Here is a 22,603-nt window from a genome sequence, read left to right on the forward strand (position 1 = left end):
ACAAGCTCAGGTCCCAGAAGGAGGAAATTTCAGTATCTGGTTTCCCTGATGGTGTGTCTTAGAAGATTGACACACCTTGTTTCCTTCTGCCCAGCAGGTGGCGCCTGTCAGCCTGTCACTCCAGGCTGGTGTAAGGAAGTGTGGCCCGTGGCTGTTTTCCCCCAGGCTCTGGGGTCTGGTTCTGAATGGAAGGCAGGTAGTAGAGCTGGGCCCCACCTCTTTCCTCTTGGGAAGCTGTGCCCCCTACAGAGATGTCATTTGCATATAAATAGATTATTTGTTTCTCTGACTCTGCTATCTCCACCTTTGTCTGGGTCAGAGTGCTGTGAGTTTAAAATGGTTGAGGCTTTCTCTATAGCAGAGCACTGCGAGCTGAAAACGGCTGAGGCTTTCTCCACTGAGTCGCCCAGGTTGAGAGAGAGAGAAAGGGACAGAAAGCCCCCGTCCACGGTCCCCAGACTGACTGTCAGCCAGAGATATTGCCTGATCCTTTGGGATCCCCGTCCTGAGACAGATACATCCCCTGACTCTCCCAAGGTCGGTCGTCACCAAAAGCCTCCGTCTGCCTGTTGGAGATTCACTGTCTGTATTGAGCAGTTAACATTAAAACTCCAGTTGGAGCTGGGCTGAGGTATATTTGCTTGTTCAGAGAGTGCTGCTCTCTAGCACCGGGAGGCTTCCGTGAGGGAGGGGCTCTCCGCTCGGATCCGCAGTTTTTACTTACAGATTTTATGCTGCGATCTCGGGCATTCCTCCCAATTCAGGTTGGTGTATGATGAGTGGACAGTCATGTTTGTCTCCCCGCAGTTATTTCAGGTTACTTACTGATTTTTCTGTTGTTTATTAGTTGTTCCAGGGGGACTAACTAGCTTCCACTCCTTTCTATGCTGCCATCTTAGCTCCTTTCCTCATGCTTTTTTTGAATGCAACCCACAGAAGGAAAATATTTTACACTGTGATCCAGTACATATACAAACACACATACAAACACACACTTACCTAACAGAAACCAAAGTGTCATACAATAATACTTAACCTTACTTGTGAAATGCACTTGGATATCTTCTAATCTATTCCATTCTATCCCTTTCCATTCCATAAAACAATTGTCAGTTGCCACCCATTAAACTGATCTCAGGCAACTGAGCAACACCCTAGAATTTGAAAACTACTTGTGTAGATATTCTCTAAGCTTCTCTTCAGTTATGAAATTCCATAGCAGAAGGAGATTCCTGGGGTGGGAGTGGGGCTGGGAGTTTTAGGAAAGAAAGTTGACCCTCTTGTCTTATAAATACTCATTTTCTTTTTAATTGGATCATGTTTTTACTACTTTCTTTGTCCAATCCAGTATCCAATGCACCTCTTCAGCAAAAAAATCTGGTTATTAGACCATTTCGGCAAATACCACTTTAGGGCAAAGTTTCCTGTACTGTGTTCCATGGCATGTTTAGTGAGAAATTAATTGGCATGCCTGAAAAAAGGCTTCTACAATTATAGGAGTATGGAGAAGAGTTACCAACTCTTAAGAGTCTTAATGTATGTTAAAGTCTTCCAGAATTTCATCAGGAAAAAAACTTGTTTATTTTTATAACTTAATGTTTTCCAAACCTATTGACCCTAGAACTATTTTTTCAAGGAACACTTATTAACATCTTACAGAACATTAGTGTTTTGTGGAACTCAGCTTGGAAAATGTTCCTTTAGGGAATTCTAGAATTTGTAAAATATTGAGACAACTAAAAGATCTTTTTATTGTTACAGAATTATTTCTACCCTTACCCAAATATATAGTTATCCTTCTTGGTGAAAAAAGAAAAATTTAGAGCAGAAGCCCAGAACAATGATAAAAGAGCCAGGAAAGGTTTTAAATTCTTGAAAATAAGAAAGGAAGGACAATTTCACACTACCAGGCCAACAAATACTATAGTAATTTTTTGATCACTGACATATGAATTGACAGACTCTAGACCTACCAATTTCTTTTTTTCCTCTCTCATCTATGAGTGTGTGTGTGTGTGTGTGCACATGTATGTGTATAAATCACAGTATTAGAATTTCTCTTTTTTTTTATTTAGGTTGCAGAAGTCAATTAGGAGTAGTAAAGTATTAAAGCTAGAATTAGAGGCAAGCTAGTGTCTATCAGGGGATAAGGGTCACATTTTATAGTGTTTTTTTCTTCTTATTTTCTCTTAGATCTAAGATAAAAGTAAAGACTTCTCTAACAAGTAGAGATTGGGCCACCAAGAAGAAACAGTGAATGCTTTTCTTTAGTAAAAGCCTGCCTCTCTCAACTGATAAAAAACAAAGACAGCTGGTAATGTAATTTTCAAAGGGGAGTGTCTCTGTGCGTGCATGTGTGTGTGTGGGGGGGGGGGCGGGGGGAGGGCTGGAGGGATGCAGAAAGAGGAAAGAAAGACAGTGAGCATGTTTGTGTGTGGTATGGTTAGTGGCTCATCCCTATTTTTCTTTTCTTTGTAATTTCGAAGCCTCAGAAACCACCCTAGTATTATTCTGAGTAACCTGGAAGCAAATTACTAAACACCTGTCCATTTAAACTCATTTACTATGACCTTAACGGTATCAAATATATTTTTATTTATCTGTGAGCAAAAGCTATTTTTTTTTTTCTTTTATAGAACACATTTAATAGCAAATAGATGATTTCTGAGTTGCCCTGCCTCAGATATGATTTTGATGGTGCACCCAATTTCTGGTGCAGCTTTCCGGAGGTCAGTTTGGCAACATGTAGCCAAAGCTTTACAAATGTAGACATCCATTAACACAGTGATTCCATTTTAAGGCATTTATCTAGTAGAAAGAAGCTGAGATGTTTATAACGGTGTACAAAGAGTGCTGGTCACAATGTTGAATATAATAGAGAAAATCTGGAAATAAATATTCAACAGATATACAGATAATACAGAATTGTCTTGGTAAACTTGGTACAGCCACAGAAGGGAAAAATACACAACCAGTAAAAAAATTATTCTGTAGAAGAATATTTAAACACATGAGAATATTTTAATATAGTTCCAGGGGAAAAAAAAAGCAGATCATAAAACTACAATATACTTGTACCCCTGCTTAGTTTAAAGGAAGGAAAAGAACCTAAATTCACACACACACACACATACACACACACACGCACACACAGACACAGACAAACATACACCAAGAGAAAGACAAAAAGTATATAAACCAAATTTTTGATAGTGATCACTTCTGGGTGGTAGGATTATGGATAATTTTCATTTTCCTATTTGTACTCTCTGCTTTCTAAGTTTTCCTTGAGGAGCATTTATTATCTCTGTAATTTAAGAAAGGACAACACAAGGAAACAATCTGTCTTTAGATTCATTGTCCTAGTTCTCAAATATCCCTTAAATCAAATTGGTAAATTCGCAAGCACAGCTTCTAAGCATACATTGATATTCTACATGGGTATCGAAGAAATTGGTGATTTCTAGGCCTGGCTCTGTTCAAGCAGGTAGAACAGTGTCTTTCTGAGTGCTTGTACCTACAGGCCTGACCCTTCTGGAAGTGAGCACTGATGTGATATGATTTGAAAGGCATGAGGATGATCCACCTGGCCTCTCAAAGTTCTTCCCCCACAGCTCAGAGCTTACGGCTGATGTTCCACCACCAGAGAGCTATTCCTCGGGCTTATGGCTTTTCACCCTATTACAGTGCAAATAACCTAGAAGAAGTACACATTAAACTTTACCTGTCACCTGAGTTAAATGAGTATAAAATACCATTTTCTGAGAATAGGTTTTAATGAGGAAGGCATGGAAATTGGGGGAGGAGGGGCAAAAGGCCAAGAGAAGAAAGTATGAATGAATGTACGTGGTGTCTGAGGAGTAATTAATAATCATAATAGTAATACTTTTATTTATGGTTTCTGAGTCACTTATGAGTATGTTATTGCATTTAATCTCAACGAAATCAAATAGAATGGCAGCCACCAAGGCGAGTTAAACAGAGCAGTGATCAGGAAAAGCACAAAAGACCTGCAGCCTTTATAATTTTTCTAGAGCCACTCTTGAAAGCTACAATCCCACTCAAATAGATACACTGTTTTAACTTACCCCCCTCCCTTTTTTTGCAACTCCTGAGAATGTGTGATACTGTTACACAGTAATGCATTATCAACGTATAACAACAATACAGGACCACCACCTTCTAGAAATCTTTGTCCTGAAAGAGAAAGGTCAACTGGAGACAAACATGAAAGCATCTAGTCAAATACTTCAAAATATTTGTGAGTATGGATTTTTAAATTAATTTGTAGTAAATGTTAAAGAAAACCAGAAAATGTCAATAAAGGAAGAAGGTAGAAGAAGAGTGAACATAGATCATAAAGAATTACCACCTCTCTATAAAATATATAAATTATATATGTGCATACAGAGAGCAAAAGACGGCACAGCAGAGTGGTTAAAAACAGACTCTGGAGACTGACTTCTTGGTATGAATCCTGGCTCTGTCATATACTTGCTGTGTGACCATGTGTCTCAGTTTCCTTATCTTTAAAATGGGTATAATAATTGTATTTACCTCTAAGATTGCTATAAGGATTCAATTAGTTAATATTTGTAAATGCTTGGCACAAAGTAATTGCCTTCAAATGATGGTTAAAGCCTCACACGTACTCATGTATGACCAGAGGGAAACATACCAAAATGTCAACAGATGTTAACTCCATGTGGTAGAATTATGGGCAATTTAAATTTTCTCCATTATACTTTTCTGTACTTTTAAAATCAACACATATACTTTTATAATCAGAGAAAGAATGTTATAAATTGATAACATTAAGCAGAGGAAAACAGATGCTTGCCAAGTTAATAAGTGGTAATAGGACATTTCATTACTTAAACTCTCCATTAACTAAGAGGTTCTTATAGTTTTTCTCTTAGTATTCATTATAAAAGCATAATTAATAAAACAGCAAAACAAGAAAGTAAGAAGGATGAGTAGAGGTCAAGGATAAAAGAGGGATAAGAATAGTTAGGGAAACATTTTAGGCTATGGTTCCAACTTGAAGGCAGGAAGATTCCTACAGATTCATAGGAATTTATATATACATATTCTGAAACCATGCAGCAATCTAAATGCATAATTATCAGCTTTATGGGGTGAACTGCTAATGGCAGAAGTAAGGACTCAACAATATTAATAAAGTGAGCACTTTAGAACACACTGCAGGAAACAATTATGCATTAGCCAAAGACTGGACACAATCTAACTGGCCCTCCTCTTCCTAACCTTCTGAATTCATTCACCAAGTTGTATTTCAGGATGATTTATGCTTCCACTGCATCTGGCAGAAATGACTGCAATTCAACTCTTAATTCTTAGCTACCAAGAGGCAAGGAAGAGGTTAGGCAATGAAAAGTGAAAACGACTTACTGGAAAGGAAGTGCTGGGACGCTGGACCGAAGTCCCTGTGAGCTTCATGCAGCTGCCTGATGCGGTCTTCAATGGCCACCTGGGAGGAAAAGGAGAGAAATGATGTTCTCGCATCATATATAATGAGAAGCAATGAAAACAATGTATCCTTTTTGGTAAGATCTTTTGGGTCTCTTGGGCTGAGAACACCAAGCAGCAATTTATAACCCCAGTTTTAATATTCACTTACTGTATGTGGCCTCTGAAACCCATTTTTATCAAACCAAGTCCGTACAAAAAGGATATTCTCTCTTGACAATGTTCAAATGAGATTTTTACACTCTACTCGTTGACAGCCACAAATGAACTACTGCACCAATTGGTATCATCAAAAAGATGCAAACTCTAATTCACAAAAAGAAGGTTAGGGATGTTACCATTTGGTATTGTACTAGGTAACTAAGGGATCTCAAAAATAGCGTACATTTTATCTTTTACTCTTAATCAGTCAATTGTTTTTGACAATTTTTGGCATTAATATTTACTGGTAATTAATGGATCATTGAGTGATAATTAAGCATTGATAATAAACAGAAGTTAATTCATACTTAAGTATCAAAGAAGTAGAGGAAAAAGCTTAAATTTGGGGTAACATAGGGCATATAGTGAGATGAAAGAAATTTTCAGATTTCAGTTTTCAGTGGACTTGGAAATTACTGGGAAATATACCTTTAGGTGGCATGGACTAAGAATTGACATTCTTTTTTTTCGTATTAGATTTTTCAGTAACATATTGATAAAGTATACTGTCAGCTTAGTGAATTCCATTATGAGAGGGAAAAAAAGCAGAAGTTTTTGGTTGAAACGGTATATTTTGTCATCTGGCATTTTGCTAACTGGATATTAGTGATAGCCCCAGGCATCCTAGCTCTATAACCCTGGATTCATTTGGTTCTGACTAACCATGCTAACCTAGGGGTTGGTCAGAGCTTTCCCAGAGTCACCATAATTTGAGGGGGTTACATGCTGTGGTGGGGAAAATTCCCAAGAGGTAAAACAGAACTTAATATACCAGAAAAGGGGCTCAGGTAGTGTGATCTAAAGCCAACTGTGACCTTCCAACATAAATCAATTGCCTAGAATAGATCCAGAGCAATTTTTTCCAACTTTCTCTCTAGCCCTGTCCATCTGTGCAAACATATTTGTATAACCAAGTAGGGTTTCAGAAAAGGCAAGATTTGCTTCACTGTTATATACACAACAGCATGAGGAATATTCCAAACCTACCTTTCCAGCCCCATGACTGTGCAATCCCAGACAAATCTACCTGCTAAGCTCCACCAAACTACCTGCCTGTCCTGTGATATTCCATTCACTATAACACCTGTATGCTTTGTTCTTGCAGTTCCTTCTCTCTGGAATGCTCTTTTTCCCTTTTCCAGTTCAAGGCTTAGTTATATGTTTATCTGCTTACTTTCCAATACCCCAGGTTAGGGTTAATTGCTTCCTCAGCATTCTTACAGCACATGGTTTATATTCAGAGTACTTGTATCATGTAATCTATTTTAGTTATATGGATATGAGTATTTCCTGCAATAGATTATAACCTTCCTTCTTATACAAGGAGAACTCCAGAGGTAGTTTTCAGGGTATACCCAATATTGTCAAGAATTTAAAATGAGATGAAAGTGAACACCCATCCCTATAACTGAAAATCACAAAAATATATAAGAGTGAGACTGAAATTAAAAAATGCATCATGTGTAGTGAGATGGAGGTGGGGCAAAATGGTTGTGTAGGGAGGTGCGAATTTAGTTCATCCTCTAGGGCAGCTAGTAAATAACAAGGAACTGTCTGGAACAACCGTTTGGGGGACTTCTATGACCAGACATACATTGTACACCAGTCTGGAATGGGTGGAAGGGCCGAGATCACAGTGCAGAACTGTAAGTAAGTCTCCCAATCTGTGGAGGCTGGTGTCCCTCCCCCATTAGCATGGCAGGCTGTTTTGGAGTCACTTCCCTGTGGGAAAAAGAAGCAGTCTCTACTAGGAATAAGGGAAGGTAGCTCAACCAAGCTCCAACTGTGGATTTAATTAACAAATTCAGACTGCTGAATACAAGCTCCTACACAGATAAACTTGGAGAAATCAGGAAAGGAACCCGAGGTCTCTCCAGGAGATAGGAAGCAGGGCTGATGGGGAAAAAAAATAAAAACAGAGGCAATTGGAGTAGGCAAGTGCAGAATACTAGAAAAGGGCTGTGCCCCAAGAAAAGGGGCACATAGAGCCAAGTACCAACTCTGGCTCTTGACTGGTGAGCCAGAGGTCTGGGGACCAGCTCTGAAAAGCATTTTTTAAAAACTTTTCAGCAGAAAGAAAGAAGCAGGCTTTATCAGTTGTCAGCACTGCCCCAGGCAATGGCAGAATTAAGGAATATCTAAGAGAAAAAGTAACTAGTCAGGTGAAGGAGATAATTCCCTGAATGGCATATCTTCCTCAAGAAAGGGGATAGCCAGGGCCCAGCACAAGTGGTGGCTCTCATTCAGAGAATTCAGGTCCCAGTGGCTGGAAAACAGAAACAGTTTAAGCCAGCCCTGTGCCTCAGCCTCTGTCTCAACCACACTCCTGGCAGGTACAGGGGCTACTGAGAATTAAAGGCACCACACCACTTTATGCCAGTGTGAAGCTGCAGGCTGACAAGCCCCACCTCCCGGGCAAGACAGAAAAAGCACAGAATCAAGATGCTTCACAGTAAAGACTGGCAACTTGCTAGGTCTCATCCCTAAGGAACCTTGATACTGACTACACCCTCTTCCTGACTCCTGGGCCTGTCTTGTCTGGGAAAATGTGATCGGGGTAGAACCTATCTGGGGAGACCCTACTCAAAAAACAAACAAACAAACAAACAAAAAAAAAAACAGCTTCCATACAGGCAAGGCAAGAACCAGAAAATCAAGAGCTGGAAAATTCTGATCAGTTAAACAGAAGCTATACTAGAAGTCTAGAATAAGTTGTACTGAATGTCAAAGAACAGATAGAGGACAAAAATGGATAGAGAAGAAAACCATAGGTAAAAGAGAGAAAACAACCTCCAGAATAAACAAATCAAGGAAATCAGATGCCTAGACACCAGCGAAAAATCATGAGTCATATCAGGAAACACGAAGATATGGCTCAAAGGAACAAACTAATACTCTAAATGAGATACAGGAGATTAAAAAACTAATTAAAGATGTTCAAAAAAATCTTCTAAATCAAATCAATGAGTTGAACGAAAATGTGGCAAAAGATATGTAGGATATAAAGAAGACACTGTGTGACCATACAGAAGAACTCAAAAGCTTGAAAAAAATGGCAGAACTTATGGGAATGAAAGGCACAATAGAACAGACGAAAAACACAGTGGAGATATAAGAGGCAGAAGAAAGGATTAGTGAATTAGAGGACACAACATCTGAAATCCTACACACAAATGAAAAGATAGGGAAAAGAATGGAAAAATATGAGCAGGGTCTCAGGGAATCGAATGACAACATGAAGCACACAAATATATGTGTTACAGGTGTCCCAGAAGAAGAGAAGGGAAAAGGGACAGAAAGAATAATGGAGGAAATAATTACTGAAAATTTCTGTACTCTTATGAAAGACATAAAATTACAGATCCAAGAAGTGCAGCATACATCTAGCAGAATAGATATGAACAGATCTACTTCAAGACACTTACTAGTCAGATTGTCAAATATCAAACACAAAGAGAGAATTCTGAAAGCAGCAGCAGAACAGCGAGCCATCATATACAAGGGAAGCTCAATAAGAATATGTGAGGATTTCTCAGCAGAAATGATGGAGGTAAAAAGGCAGTGGAATAACATATTTCAGATACTGACAGAGAAAAACTGGCAACCAAGAATTCTATATCCAGCAAAACTGTCCATCAAAAATGAGGGAGAGTTTAAAATATTTTCTGACAGACACTGAGAGAGTTTGTGAACAAGAGACCAGCTCTACAAGAAATTCTAAAGGGAGCACTATAGGCAGATAGGAAAAGACAGGAGAGTGGTTTGGAAAAGAGTGTAGAAATGAAGATTATCAATAAGGGTAAAAAGAGAAGAAAAGAAATAAGATATGACATGTAAAATCCAAAGGACAAAATGGTAGAAGAAAATACTGCCTTTACAGCAATAACATTAAATGTTAATGGATTAAATTCCCCAATCAAAAGACATACACTGGCAGAATGGATTAAAAAACAGGACCCATCTATATGCTGTCTAAAAGGACAAAAATAGATTGAAAATGAAAGGCTGGAAAAAGATATTTCATGCAAACAACAGCCAGAAAAGAGCAGGGGTAGCTATACCAATATTAGACAAATTGGACTTCAAATGTAAAGCAATTAAAAGAGACAAAGAAGGACATTCTGTATTAATAAAGGGGACCATTCATCAAGAAGACATAACAATTATAAATATTTATGCACCCAGCCAGAGTGCCTCAAAATACATGAGGCAAACACTGACAATACTGAAAGAAGTAGACACCTCTACAGTAATAGTTGGAGACTTCAATTCACCACTCTTGTCAACAGATAGAACATCTAGACAGAGGATCAATAAGGAAACAGAGATTTTGAACAGTATGATAAATGAACTAGACTTAACAGACATTTACAGACCCCAAAACTGCAGGATACACATTTTCCTCAAGTGCTCATGGATCATTCTCAAGGATAGACCACATGTTGCATCACAAAGCAAGTCTCAATAAATTTAAAAAGATCAAAATTATACAGAACACTTTCTTGGATTATAATGGAATGAAGTTGGAAATCAATAACAGGCAGAAGGCTAGAAAATTCATAAATATGTGGAGGCTAAAAAGCACATTTTTAAACAACCATTGGGACAAGGAAGAAATTACAAGAGAAATCTGTAAATATCTTGAGGCAAATGAAAATGAGAACACACCATATCAAAACTTACGGAATGTAGCAAAGACAGTGCTGAGAGGGAAATTTGTTGCCCTAAATGTTTATATTAACAAAGAAGAAAGAGCAAAAGTCAAGGACTTAACTGCTCACCTGGAGGAAGTAGTGAAAGAACAGCAAACTAACACCAAAGCAAACAGAAGGAAAGAAACAACAAAGATTAGAGCAGAAATAAATGAAATTGAGAACATGACAACAATAGAGAGAATCAAGAAACCAGATGTTGGTTCTTAGAGAAAATCAATAAAATCGATGGACCCTCAGCTAGGCTGACAATGAAAAAAAGAGAGTGGATGCAAATAAATAAAATCAGAAATGGGAGGGGGGATAAAACTACTGACCCCAAAGAGATAAAGGAGATAATTAAAGGATACTATGAGCAACTATATGCTAACAAACCAGACAACTTAATTGAAATGGACAACTTCCTAGAAAAGCGTGAACAACCAATATCAACTATGAAGAAATAGAAGACCTCAACAAACCAATCACAAGTAAAGACATTGAATCAGTCATCGAAAACCTCCCCCAAAAGAAACGTCCAGGACCAGACGGCTTCACATGTGAATTCTACCAAGCATTCAAGAAAGAATTAGTACCAATCCTGCTCAAACTCTTCAAAAATAATTGAAGAGGAGGAACGCTACCTAACCCATTCTATGAAGCCAACATCACCCTAATACCAAAGTCAGGCAAAGATACAAGAAAACTACAGACCAATCTCTTTAATGAATATAGATGCAAAAAGCCTCAACAAAATACTTGCAAATCGAGTCCAGCAGCACACTGAAAGAATTACACAACATGAGCAAGTGGGTTTTATTCCAGATATGCAAGAGTGGTTCAACATAAGAAAATCAATTAATGCAATACACCACATCAATAAATCAAAGGGGAGAAACCACATTATCATCTCAATTGACACAGAAAAGGCATTTGACAAAATCCAGCATCCTTTCTTGATGAAAACACTTCAAAGGATTGGAATAGAAGGAAACTTCCTCAACACGATGCAGGGAATATATGAAAAAATCCACAGCTAATATCACACTCAATGGGGAAAGACTGAAAGCTTTCCCTCTAAGATTAGGAGCAACACAAGGATGCGCATTGTCAACATTGTTATTCAACATTGTGCTGGAAAGTCTAGCTAGAGCAATTAGGCAAGAAAAAGAAATAAAAGGCATCCAAATTGGAAAGGAAGGAGTAAAACTTTCACTGTTTGCAGATGACATGATCCTTTATGTAGAAAATCCAGAAAAATCTACAGCAAAGCTAATGCAGCTAATAAAAGAGTACAGCGAAGTGGCAGGATACAAGATCAAAATGCAAAAATCACTAATGCTTCTATACACTAGTAAGCAGCTGTCTGAGGAGGAAATCAAGAAAATAAATTCCATTTACAATAGCAACCAAAGAATCAAATATTTAGGAATAAATTTAACGAAGGACTTAAAAGACATACACAGAAAACTACAAAAAAATTGCTAAAAGAAATCAAGGAAGATCAAAATAAATGGAAGGACATACTGTGTTCATGGATTGGAAGACTAAATAGAGTTAAGATGTTAATTCTATCCATATTGATTTATAGATTCAATGCAGTACCAATTAAAAGCCCAACAATGTACTGTGCAGAAATAGAAAAACCAATAGTTAAATTTTTTTGGAAGGGCAGGGTGCCCCAAACAGCTAAAAATATCCTGAGGAAAAAAATGAAGTGGGAGGTCTCAGACTCTCTGACTTTAAAGCATAATACAAATCTATAGCAGTCAAAACAGCATGGTACCAGCACAAAGATAGGTACACTGACCAATAGAATAGAATTGAGTGTTCAGAAATAGACTCCTTCGTCTATGGACAACTGATCTTTGATAAGGTTGTCAAGTCGACTCAAGTGGGACAGAGAAGCCTCTTCAACAAATGGTACTTGGAGAATTGGATATCTATATACAGAAGAAAAAAAGAGAACCTCATCTCACACATTGTACAAAAATTAACTCAAAAAGGATCAAAGACCTAAACATCAGACGTAAGACTATAAAACTTTTAGAAAAAAAATGTAGGGAAATATCTTAAAGATCTTGTGACAGGATGTGGTTTTCTAGACCTTACAACCAAAGTGCGAGCAATCAAAGAAGAAATAAATAAATGGGATCTCCTCAAAACTGAATACTTTTGCACATCAAAGGACTTTGTCAGGAAAGTAAAAAGGCAGCCTACGCAATGGGAGACAATATTTGGAAACCACATATCAGATAAGGGTTTAATATCCAGAATATATAAAGGGATCCTACAACTCAACAACAAAAAGACAAACAACTCAATTTAAAAAATGGGTAAAAGACATGGATAGACACTTTTCCAAAGAGGGAAATACAGATGGCTCAAAAACATATGAAAAGATGCTCAACTTCACTAGCTATTAGGGAAATGCTAATCAAAACCACAATGAGATATCATCTCACATCTACTAGAATGGCCATTATCAAAAAAACAGAAAACTGACAAGTGTTAAGAGGATGTGGAGAAACAGGTATACTTGTTCACTGTTAGTGGGAATGTAGAACAGCATGAGCCACTCTGGAAGGCAGTGTGGTGGGTCCTCAGGAAGCTAAGTATAGAATTGCCATAGAGCAATTCTATTACTAGGTAAATACTTGGAGGAACTTAAGGCTAGGACACAAACAGACATTTGTACACTGATGTTAATCATGACATTATTCACTATTGCCAAGAGATGGAAACAGCCCAAACATCCATCAGCATATGAGTGGATAAAGAAACTGTGGAATATACGATGGAATATCATGCAGTTGTAAGACAGAATAAAGTCATGACACATGCAACAATGTGGAACAACCTTGAGGACATTATTTTGAGAGGAAATTATCCAGAAACAAAAAGACAAATACTGTATGGCCTCACTAATATGAACTATTATAATTAGCAAAGTCTGAGAGTTAAAGTTAAGAACATAGGTCATCAGGAGGTAGAAAGAGGGTAGAGATTGGGCACTTGATGCTGAAGGAGTACAGAATGTTTAACAGGACTGATTATAAAGATCCAGAAATGGATAGCACAATATTATGTGATGGTAGCACAATACTATAAGTATAATGAACTAAGCTGAGTGTGAGACAGTTGAAAGGGGAAGGCTAGGGGCATGTATGACACCAGAAGGAAACATACAGGATCAAAACTGGGACTGTATAACATAACAAAACCTAGAGTAGACAATGATGGTGATTAAATGTACAAATATAAGAAAGTTTTTACATGAGGGAGAACAACTGAATGTCACCATTGCAAGGTGTTGAAAATGGGATGGTATATGGAAAAAATACAATCAATGGAAACTAGGGTCTATAGTTAACAGTAACATTGTAACATTCTTCCATTAATTGTAACAAAGGCAATATAGCAAAGCCAAATGTTAATAAGAGGGGATATAAGGGAGGGGTATGGGATTCTTGTTGTTTCTCCTTTCTAACTTTTAAATTATTTATTCTTTTCTTTTTTTTTCCTCTTCTTTCTTTGTGGAAGAAATGGAAATGTTCTCATATAGATTGTGGTGGTGAAACCATAACTATGTGATTATATCAGAGCTATTGATGGTTCATTTAGGATGGATTGTATGGTGTGTGAATAAAGCTGTTTAAAAAATAAACAGAAATATACAAGTGCTGGAGAAGACATGGAGAGAGGGATGTATCTATTCACTGTTGGTAGGGAAGTAGAATGGTACAGCCCTTCTGTAGGGCAGTTTGTTGGTTCCAAAGGAGGCTAAGTACAGGGTTGCCACATGATCCTGCAACCCTGTTATTAGACAGACTAGGAAGAACTGAAAGCAGGGACTTGAATAGGCATTTGCACACTGGTGTTTATGGTGGCAGTATTCACGATTTGCAATGGATGGAGGTGACCTAAGGGTACATTTGATGGGTGAATGGAAGGGTGAACTGTGGGGTATACCTACAATGGAATACTGAGCAGAATGCAATTGTGAGGCATGCAACTAGATGAATGAACCTTGAGGACATTATGTTGAGTGAAGCAAGCCAGAATTGAAAGGACAAATATTGTAAGGTCTCACTAATAGAAACTAACTATAATGAGCAAATGCTGAGAATGAATTCAAGAGCATAGGTTATCAGGGGATAGAACATGGGCAGAGATCGGGCAGTCGACGATGCCAGAGTACAGAATTTTTAACAAGGCTTACTGTGAAAGTTTCTAGATTGTAAGTTTTTACAGCAGTCACATCTGTTCCTGAGTTTTAATTGTTATGTAATAGATGTTTATTTGGTACAATATTAGTATTCTCTGTAGCACACTATCATTTAACCTGTATGGTCAGTTTATTTAAACAACATAATTACATGAAACCTAGAATAGGGAATGAGATCTTGTTATTCTGTACAGGTTAACGTAATACTCTGATATGTCCCGGAGTATTTTGGGCAGAAAATAACAAAAATATATGCAAAGTCCAGTTGAGAGACTGGGGGAAAATGGGTTTATATTAAACTTCCCTACCTGGGGAATTTGTGATATTCTCGCAAGCATTAGGGACTCCCAGTTTTATAGGTCAAGCCCTCAATCTTGGGGCTTGACCTTATGAAACTTATTCCTGCAAAGGAGAAGCTAAGCCTACTTATAATTATGCCTAAGAGTTACCCCCAGGGAACCTCTTTTGCTGCTCAGATGTGGCCTCTCTCTCTTATCCAACCCTGCAAATAAACTCACTACCCACCCCATATTTGTGGGACATGACTCCCTGGGGTGTAAGTCTCCCTGGCAATGTGGGATGTGACTCCCAGGGATGATCTTGACCGTGGCATCATGGGATTGAGAAAGCCTTCTTGACCAAAAGTGGGAAAGGAAATGAAACAAAATAAAGTTTCAGTGGCTAAGAGATTTCAAATAGAGACGAGAGGTCATTCTGGAGGTTATTCTTATGCATTTTATAGACATTCCTTTTTAGTTTTTAGTATATTAGAATAGCTAGAAGGAAATTCCTGAATATGTTGAATTGTAATCCAATAGACTTGATTCTTGATGATGGTTTTATAACTGTATAGCTTTTATCATGTGACTGTGTAATTGTGAAAACCTAGTGACTGACACTCCTTTTTTCCAGTGTATGGGCAGATAAGTAATAAAATAAAGAAAATAATCTATAAATAATAGGGTTAGATAAGGGGTATGGGATGTTTTGATTGTTATTTTTTATTTTTTTCTTTATTTTGGAGTAATGAAAATATTCTAAAATTGATTGTAGTGATGAATGCACAACTATATGTTGATACTGTGAGTCACTGACTGTATACTTTGGATGGATTATATGCTGTGTGAATCTATCTCAATAAAATTGCATTTAAAAAATGCATCATGTAATGAAATGACATTATGAAATAGTCTTAAAATAACACAAATTGTCTTTGGAGAAAGGTATTATATGGATTAAATGCACAATTGATTAAACAAGGAAATAATTTTAAGAAAGAAAAAAACTTGAAGGCCACAAGATCCTCACAGACTGTAGCTACTTAGGAACTAAGCACTTTATTCTGTGAGCAATTACACAATGAAGTGAAATTTGATAAACTTTTGAAACAACAGTTTCTGTGCTCTAGACCTTCCTAACTAGCTATGTTTCTAACCAATACAAAGTAGTAACGTCAAAATCAGGAAGCAAAAGCCAGAAACTATACACCGATACCTTGCATTCTGGCACAACTAGTTTTTTACTCAGTTAAATAGGTTACTTTTTATTCAGTTAATTATTTGTTCACTTTATAAGTTGTTGTTAATAGGGAGAGGGATATGCAAGAAACAAATGCCATAGTTTCTGATCTTTAGAAGTATAGAGAGTTGGAGGTAAGGAGTAGAGACAAGTCAAGGAAAGACCTGGGAGAGCAGAACATTAATGTTGAGGACAGTGAGATACATTTAGCTTGCCATGTTGGAAGCAGATGATGCGGAACAAGGCATTCCAGACTACAAGACTCAAGATTCACCCAATAGGCCAAGGGAACCACTGAAGATTTCTGTGAGGTGACTCACTGTTTTAGAAATGCGTTGTGTTTTAAGAGGATTAGTCTGTCAGTGTGGTGTAAAACAGATTCAAAAGGAGCCCTGGGGCTGAGACCAGTTACAGGCTGTTGCAATTGACTAGAGGTAGGATGATATGTGTTGGGTTTAGACTGTGTAATCTGGAACAGAAAAGAAGGTACATATTAGAAGGCATTTGGAGGAAAGAATTGATCGATTTTGGTGTTGGAATTTTAAGTTTTGAAGAAGCAAACTCCTAGATTTCAAGTGTGGAATACTGGAAGAATGAGGATATTGTTGATGGAAATATGGAAATTAGAAAACGGAGGAGTGTTGAATGTGTGTATGAATTCATTTGGAACACCATGAGTTTCCCCTAACAGTGCAACCTTTCCCTGGAGATGTCATGTTTAGGCAGAGGTGTGCAATTTGTCTCGGTCATTAAAGGAAAGGAAAGTGAGAATAAAGGTGGTAAGATTGAGCTTTGGAAGGTGGGAGGAGAGAAAAGAGCTAAAGGAGCTAAAACAGAATTATTTAAAAAGAGACAAGAGGAAACTAATTTCCTCTGAATTAAAAGGCCATAACTCTGTTTCCTTTTATAAAGAGTAGTACAAGAATAACATCTTTTTGGAAGTATACCTCTTGTTTTTACTATTAGATCATAGATCATGAGAGCTTAGAACTGGAAGAAACCTTATCTACTGATACACGAGGGTCTATTCTTTTAGGGATATCCCAGATGGGCAGAAAACCACCAGCTGGTCCATGAATACTCATAATCTGGTTTGCAGCAAATTCTTCAGTAAAAGCATACTGAGGTGTGGGTGTCTTTTCATTTATATGCTCTGTGAAGGCAGGGGCACATCTTTCTTTTCCCTATGATATCCCTAGTGAATAGTATAGTACATGGCATACAGCAAGTGCTCAATTAATATTAGTTGAATGAATTGGTATACAGTTTATTCAAGAATCTTCACCATAACTATACTTTTTTTTTCTTTTTTTGCCTGTGTTTGCTTTTTATTTATTTATTTATTTATTTATTTATTTTTTCATTTTTATTGAGATTGTTCAGATACCATACAATTATCCAAAGATCCAAAGTGTACAATCACTTGCCCCTGGGTACCCTCATACAGCTGTGCATCCATCACACTTAATTTTTGTTCAATTTTTAGAAACTTTTCATTACTCCAGACAAGAAATAAAGTGAAAGATGAAAAGAGAAAAAAAGAAAAGGAAACTCTAAACCTCCCCTATCCCTAACCAACCCCCCTCAATTGTTGGCTCCTAGTATTGATATAGTACGTTTGTTACTGTTTATGAAAAAATGTTGAAATACTACTAACTGTAGTTTATAGTTTGTAATAGGTATATAGTTCTTCCCTATATGCCTCTCTATTATTAACTTCTAATTGTATTGTCATACATTTGTTCTGGTTCATGAAGTGATTTCTAGTATTTGTACAGTTGATCATGGACATTGCCCACCATAGGCTTCAGTTTTATACATTTCCATCTTTTGACCTCCAACTTTCCTTCTGGTGACATATATGACTTTGAGCTTCCCCTTTCCACCTCATTCACACACCATTCAGCGCTGTTAGTTATTCTCACATCTTGCTACCAACACCCCTGTTCATTTCCAAACATTTAAGTTCATCCTAATTGAACATTCTGCTCATACTAAGCAAGAGCATCTACATTTCTTCCACAAGGCAGGAGGGAGAGCCATAGAAGGTAGAGAGGCAAAAGAAAGAGGAAACAAAAAAATGACAGCTAGGAAGCAGCAAAAGGAAAAATAACCTTAAATCAAAGTAGAATAAAGAATCAGACAATACCACCAATGTCAAGTGTCTAACATGCCTCCCCTATCCCCCCCTCTTATCTGCATTCACCTTGGTATATCACCTTTGTTACATTAAAGGAAGCATAATACAATGATTCTATTAGTTACAGTCTCTAGTTTATGCTGATTGCATCCCTCCCCCAATGCCTCCCCATTTTTAACACCTTGCAAGGTTCACATTTGCTTGTTCTCCCTCGTAAAAGAACATATTTGTACATTTTATCACAATTGTTGAATACTCTAGATTTCACCAAGTTACACAGTCCCAGTCATTATCGTTCCTCCTTTCTTGTGGTGTCTCACATGCTCCCCATCTTCCTCTCTCAACCGTATTCATAGTTACCTTTGTTCAGTGTACTTACATTGTTGTGCTACCATCTCCCAAAATTGTGTTCCAAACCACACACTCCTGTCTTCTATCACCCTGTAGTGCTCCCTTTAGTATTTCCTGTAGGGCAGGTGTCTTGTTCACAAAGTCTCGCATTGTCTGTTTGTCAGAAAATATTTTGAGCTCTCCCTCATATTTGAAGGACAGCTTTGCTGGATACAGGATTCTTGGTTGGTGGTTTTTCTCTTTCAGTATCTTAAATATATCACACCACTTCCTTCTTGCCTCCATGGTTTCTGCTGAGAGATCCGCACATAGTCTTATTAAGCTTCCTTTGTATGTAATGGATTGCTTTTCTCTTGCTGCTTTCAGGATTCTCTCTTTGTCTTTGACATTTGATAATCTGATTATTAAGTGTCTTGGCGTAGGCCTATTCAGATCTCTTCTGTTTGGAGTACGCTGCACTTCTTGGATCTGTAATTTTATGTCTTTCATAAGAGATGGGAAGTTTTCATTAATTATTTCCTCTATTATTGCTTCTGCCCCCTTTCCCTTCTCTTTTCCTTCTGGGACACCAATGATACGTACATTATTGTACTTTGTTTCATCCTTGAGTTCCCAGAGACGTTGCTCATATTTTTTCATTCTTTTCTCCATCTGCTCCTTTGCGTGTAGGCTTTCAGGTGTTTTGTTCTCCAGTTCCTGAGTGTTTTCTTCTGCCTCTTGAGATCTGCTGTTGTATGTTTCCATTGTGTCTTTCATCTCTCGTGTTGTGCCTTTCATTTCCATAGATTCTACTAGTAGGTTTTTTGAACTTTTGATTTCTGCCGTATACATGTCCAGTTCTTCCTTTACAGCCTCTATCTCTTTTGCAATATCTTCTCTAAACTTTTTGAATTGATTTAGCATTAGTTGTTTAAATTCCTGTATCTCAGTTGAAGTGTACGTTTGTTCCTTTGAGTGGGCCATAACTTTGTTTTTCTTAGTGTAGGTTGTAATTTTCTGTTGTCTAGGCATGGTTTCCTTGGTTATCCAGATCAGGTTTTCCCAGACCAGAACAGGCTCAGGTCCCAGAGGAAAGAAATATTCAGTATCTGGTTTCCCTGCAGGTGTGTCTTAGAAAATTGCTCCACCCTTTGATGCCTCGGGTCACTGTGCTTTTCTGCCCAGCAGGTGACGCCTGTTAGCCTATAATTCTTGACTGGTGTGAGGAGGTATGGCCGAGTTCCCCCAGGATCTGGGGTCTGGTTCTGAATGGAAAGGGCCCCACCCCTTTCCTCCTAGAGAAGACAGACCCCTCAGGTGGAGGTCATTAGCATTTCAATGGTCTCTCTCTCTGCTTGTGGTGTCTCCACCCTTCCCAGAGTCACAACCCTGGAAACTGAAAATGACTGGGGCTTTCTCCACTGAGCCAAAAAAGAAACAGATAGTCCCCTTCAGACCAGGTCCAAGGCAACCCTCCGGCTCTCCCAGGTCAGTCGTCACCCAAAGCCTCTGTCTGTTTTTTGGGGCTGTGTACCTGTAGTGAGCAGTTCACACTCGCTACTTAAAACCCCAGTTGGAGCTCAGCTGAGCTGTATTCGCTTGCTGGGAGAGAGCTTCTCTCTGGCACCACGCGGCTCTGCAGCTCGGGCTATGGGGGAGGGGGTCTCCCGACCTGGTTCCGCAGGTTTTACTTACAGATTTTATGCTGTGTTCTCGGGCATTCCTCCCAATTCAGGTTGGTGTATGATGAATGGATGGTCTCGTTTGTCCCCCCGCAGTTATTCTGGATTATTTACTAGTTGTTTCTGGTTTTTTGTAGTTGTTCCAGGGGGACTACTTAGCTTCCACTCCTCTCTATGCCGCCATCTTGCCCGAGTCCCCATAACTATACTTTTAATGACGAATTCTTTTTCATGATTCCAAACTCAAGTTTTTGGAAAAACCTTCCTTCCCTACTTCCTCCCTCCCTCCCTCTCTCTCTCCCTCCCTCCTGATCAAAGTGAAAAAAGAAAGGAAGAAAATAATTTAGATTCATTTTGCCTACAATACAATAAATTTCTAAAAAATTTAAAAAGCAATCATTTGTAAAATGAACCAAAAGTCCAAATCTCCTCCATATTTGTTTTATTCTAATTTTCAAATAATCATTCAAATAATCATATTTGAGAACTATGAAAACCATACATTATTCCCCTTTGCTTTCTCATTTCAGATGAGTTTTGTATGCAACATATTGTCTGCCAAGACTTCTCTTGTGGATACTTTTCCCTTCAGTAAGAAAAGCCTCTATGTTTGTTCAAAGAATATTTACTAGAATGCAAGTTCCTCATCTTTGAAGACACAGACCTTTGTCCTGTTCACAATTTAGCACAGGGTCTAGTACATAGGAGACACTCAAGAAATATTTGATAGATTAATGAATGAAAAAACTTTGAATTCCTGTTATCTGTTAGGTACTATGCTGAGTATGATTATGCCAAACTTGAAAGTTTAACGTTGATGATAATGAGTGAGCATGAAGTCATCCAACCAAATTAATGATAACACACTCTTAATTCCCAGCTGTGACTGTTTCCAAAAGCTCAGTCCATTCTTCTGTGTATTTTGAAGGATGCCTTTATTTCATTCTTTCTTCCAAACTGCTTTAAATAGGCCCCCAAAAAAAGGAAGAAGGAGAGAGGAAGGAAGGAAGGAAGGAAGGAAGGAAGGAAGGAAAAAGAAGGAAGGAAGGAAGGAAAGAAGGAAGTGTGAGGAAGGACCGATAACTATGACTCTTTTTGTAGCTCATTGTGGATCATTTGAAGTGATTTAAAATAAATTTATATAAATGTAAATGCTTGTTATTTAACTTTGTTTTAAATTCTCAAGGGCATGCAGTTTTTCTTTTGACCTGTTAGTTGATTACTTTAAAGGTTTTATCTTCTATGGAGGTTTAGGAGAGGCAAGGATCCCTTTCTGATGTGTACAGATTGCTGGACAATGTGGTTTCTTCCTAGTCCCCAAGCATTCCTACTGATGCAACATACATACATTGGGCTTACTCTAGTCCTGGGAAAAGATATAAATGGGCATGGAAAATTTTGATTTTCTGACTCTCAGTTTGTCTAGAACCTTGATAAGCATCCATGGTGTGCAAGAACCATAATTCATACCTACGCTAATGAGCTCATGGTAAAATAAAAACCTCTCCTTGTGTGGAGATGCTAGTAAATACATCACACATGCACACACAAATGAATGAGTTTTTGTCCTGAAATTTTGAAATTTGTGCAGTTTTGGGTGTACCTGGGTCTGTGTTGTGAGAGGGCCTTCATACTTTATCCTTATTTCCAAATCCTTACATGAAACACCCATAAATGCATGGCCAAACAGTTTCCTGGAAACTCTTCTCAGACTTGTTACAGTTTCACTTAAAAAAAATCTTTTAACTGATTGTAATAATTTTCAGTTAAAATCCATTATTCTTCTAATTCTGATTTCTTTTGAGTTCTGACTGAAAAAATAATTGTGTGACATAAGGTTTGGAAAGAGGGCATGTGATAGTACAGCCCTGTAGCAAAAGAACCTTGTTGAATGTAGAGATTAGCTGAATTCTTTTTTCCTGGAATTTATTTATATGTTTTTGACATTGAGATGCTCAGTTGTTAAATGGGGTTTCTTGAGTTTGAATTCACAATAGATCTCAGGAAAGCAATCAGTGCTAGCATAGTGCTTGCTCTGAGTAGGACCATAATTATTAGTTGGTTTTGTGTGATTTATGGCATGGACACTAAGGCAAGCCATCTAAGAATATCATTAAGCCACCTCTTTTTTTTTTTTTTTTAATCATCATTTTATTGAGATATATTCACATACCACGCAGTCATACAAAACAAATTGTACTTTCGATTGTTTACAGTACCATTACATAGTTGTACATTCATCACCTAAATCAATCCCTGACACCTTCATTAGCACACACACAAAAATACCAAGAATAATAATTAGAGTGAAAAAGAGCAATTG

The 22,603-nt window shown here is 37.8% G+C and overlaps 1 protein-coding gene across 10 annotated transcripts in view; it reads right to left on the reverse strand.

Annotated features, from left to right (window-relative positions):
• DMD (dystrophin) overlaps positions 1–22,603 on the reverse strand; it is a 2,178,366-nt gene that overhangs the window by 288,041 nt on the left and 1,867,722 nt on the right. For all 10 annotated transcript variants that reach the window (XM_037821041.1, XM_037821045.1, XM_037821047.1 and 7 more), the window contains one exon: positions 5,413–5,491. In XM_037821041.1, coding sequence (XP_037676969.1) covers positions 5,413–5,491 — 79 coding nt within the window. The remainder of the gene's footprint in view (positions 1–5,412; positions 5,492–22,603) is intronic.

Source organism: Choloepus didactylus, chromosome X, assembly GCF_015220235.1.
Source record: "Choloepus didactylus isolate mChoDid1 chromosome X, mChoDid1.pri, whole genome shotgun sequence".
Classification (NCBI taxonomy): Eukaryota; Metazoa; Chordata; class Mammalia; order Pilosa; family Megalonychidae; genus Choloepus; species Choloepus didactylus.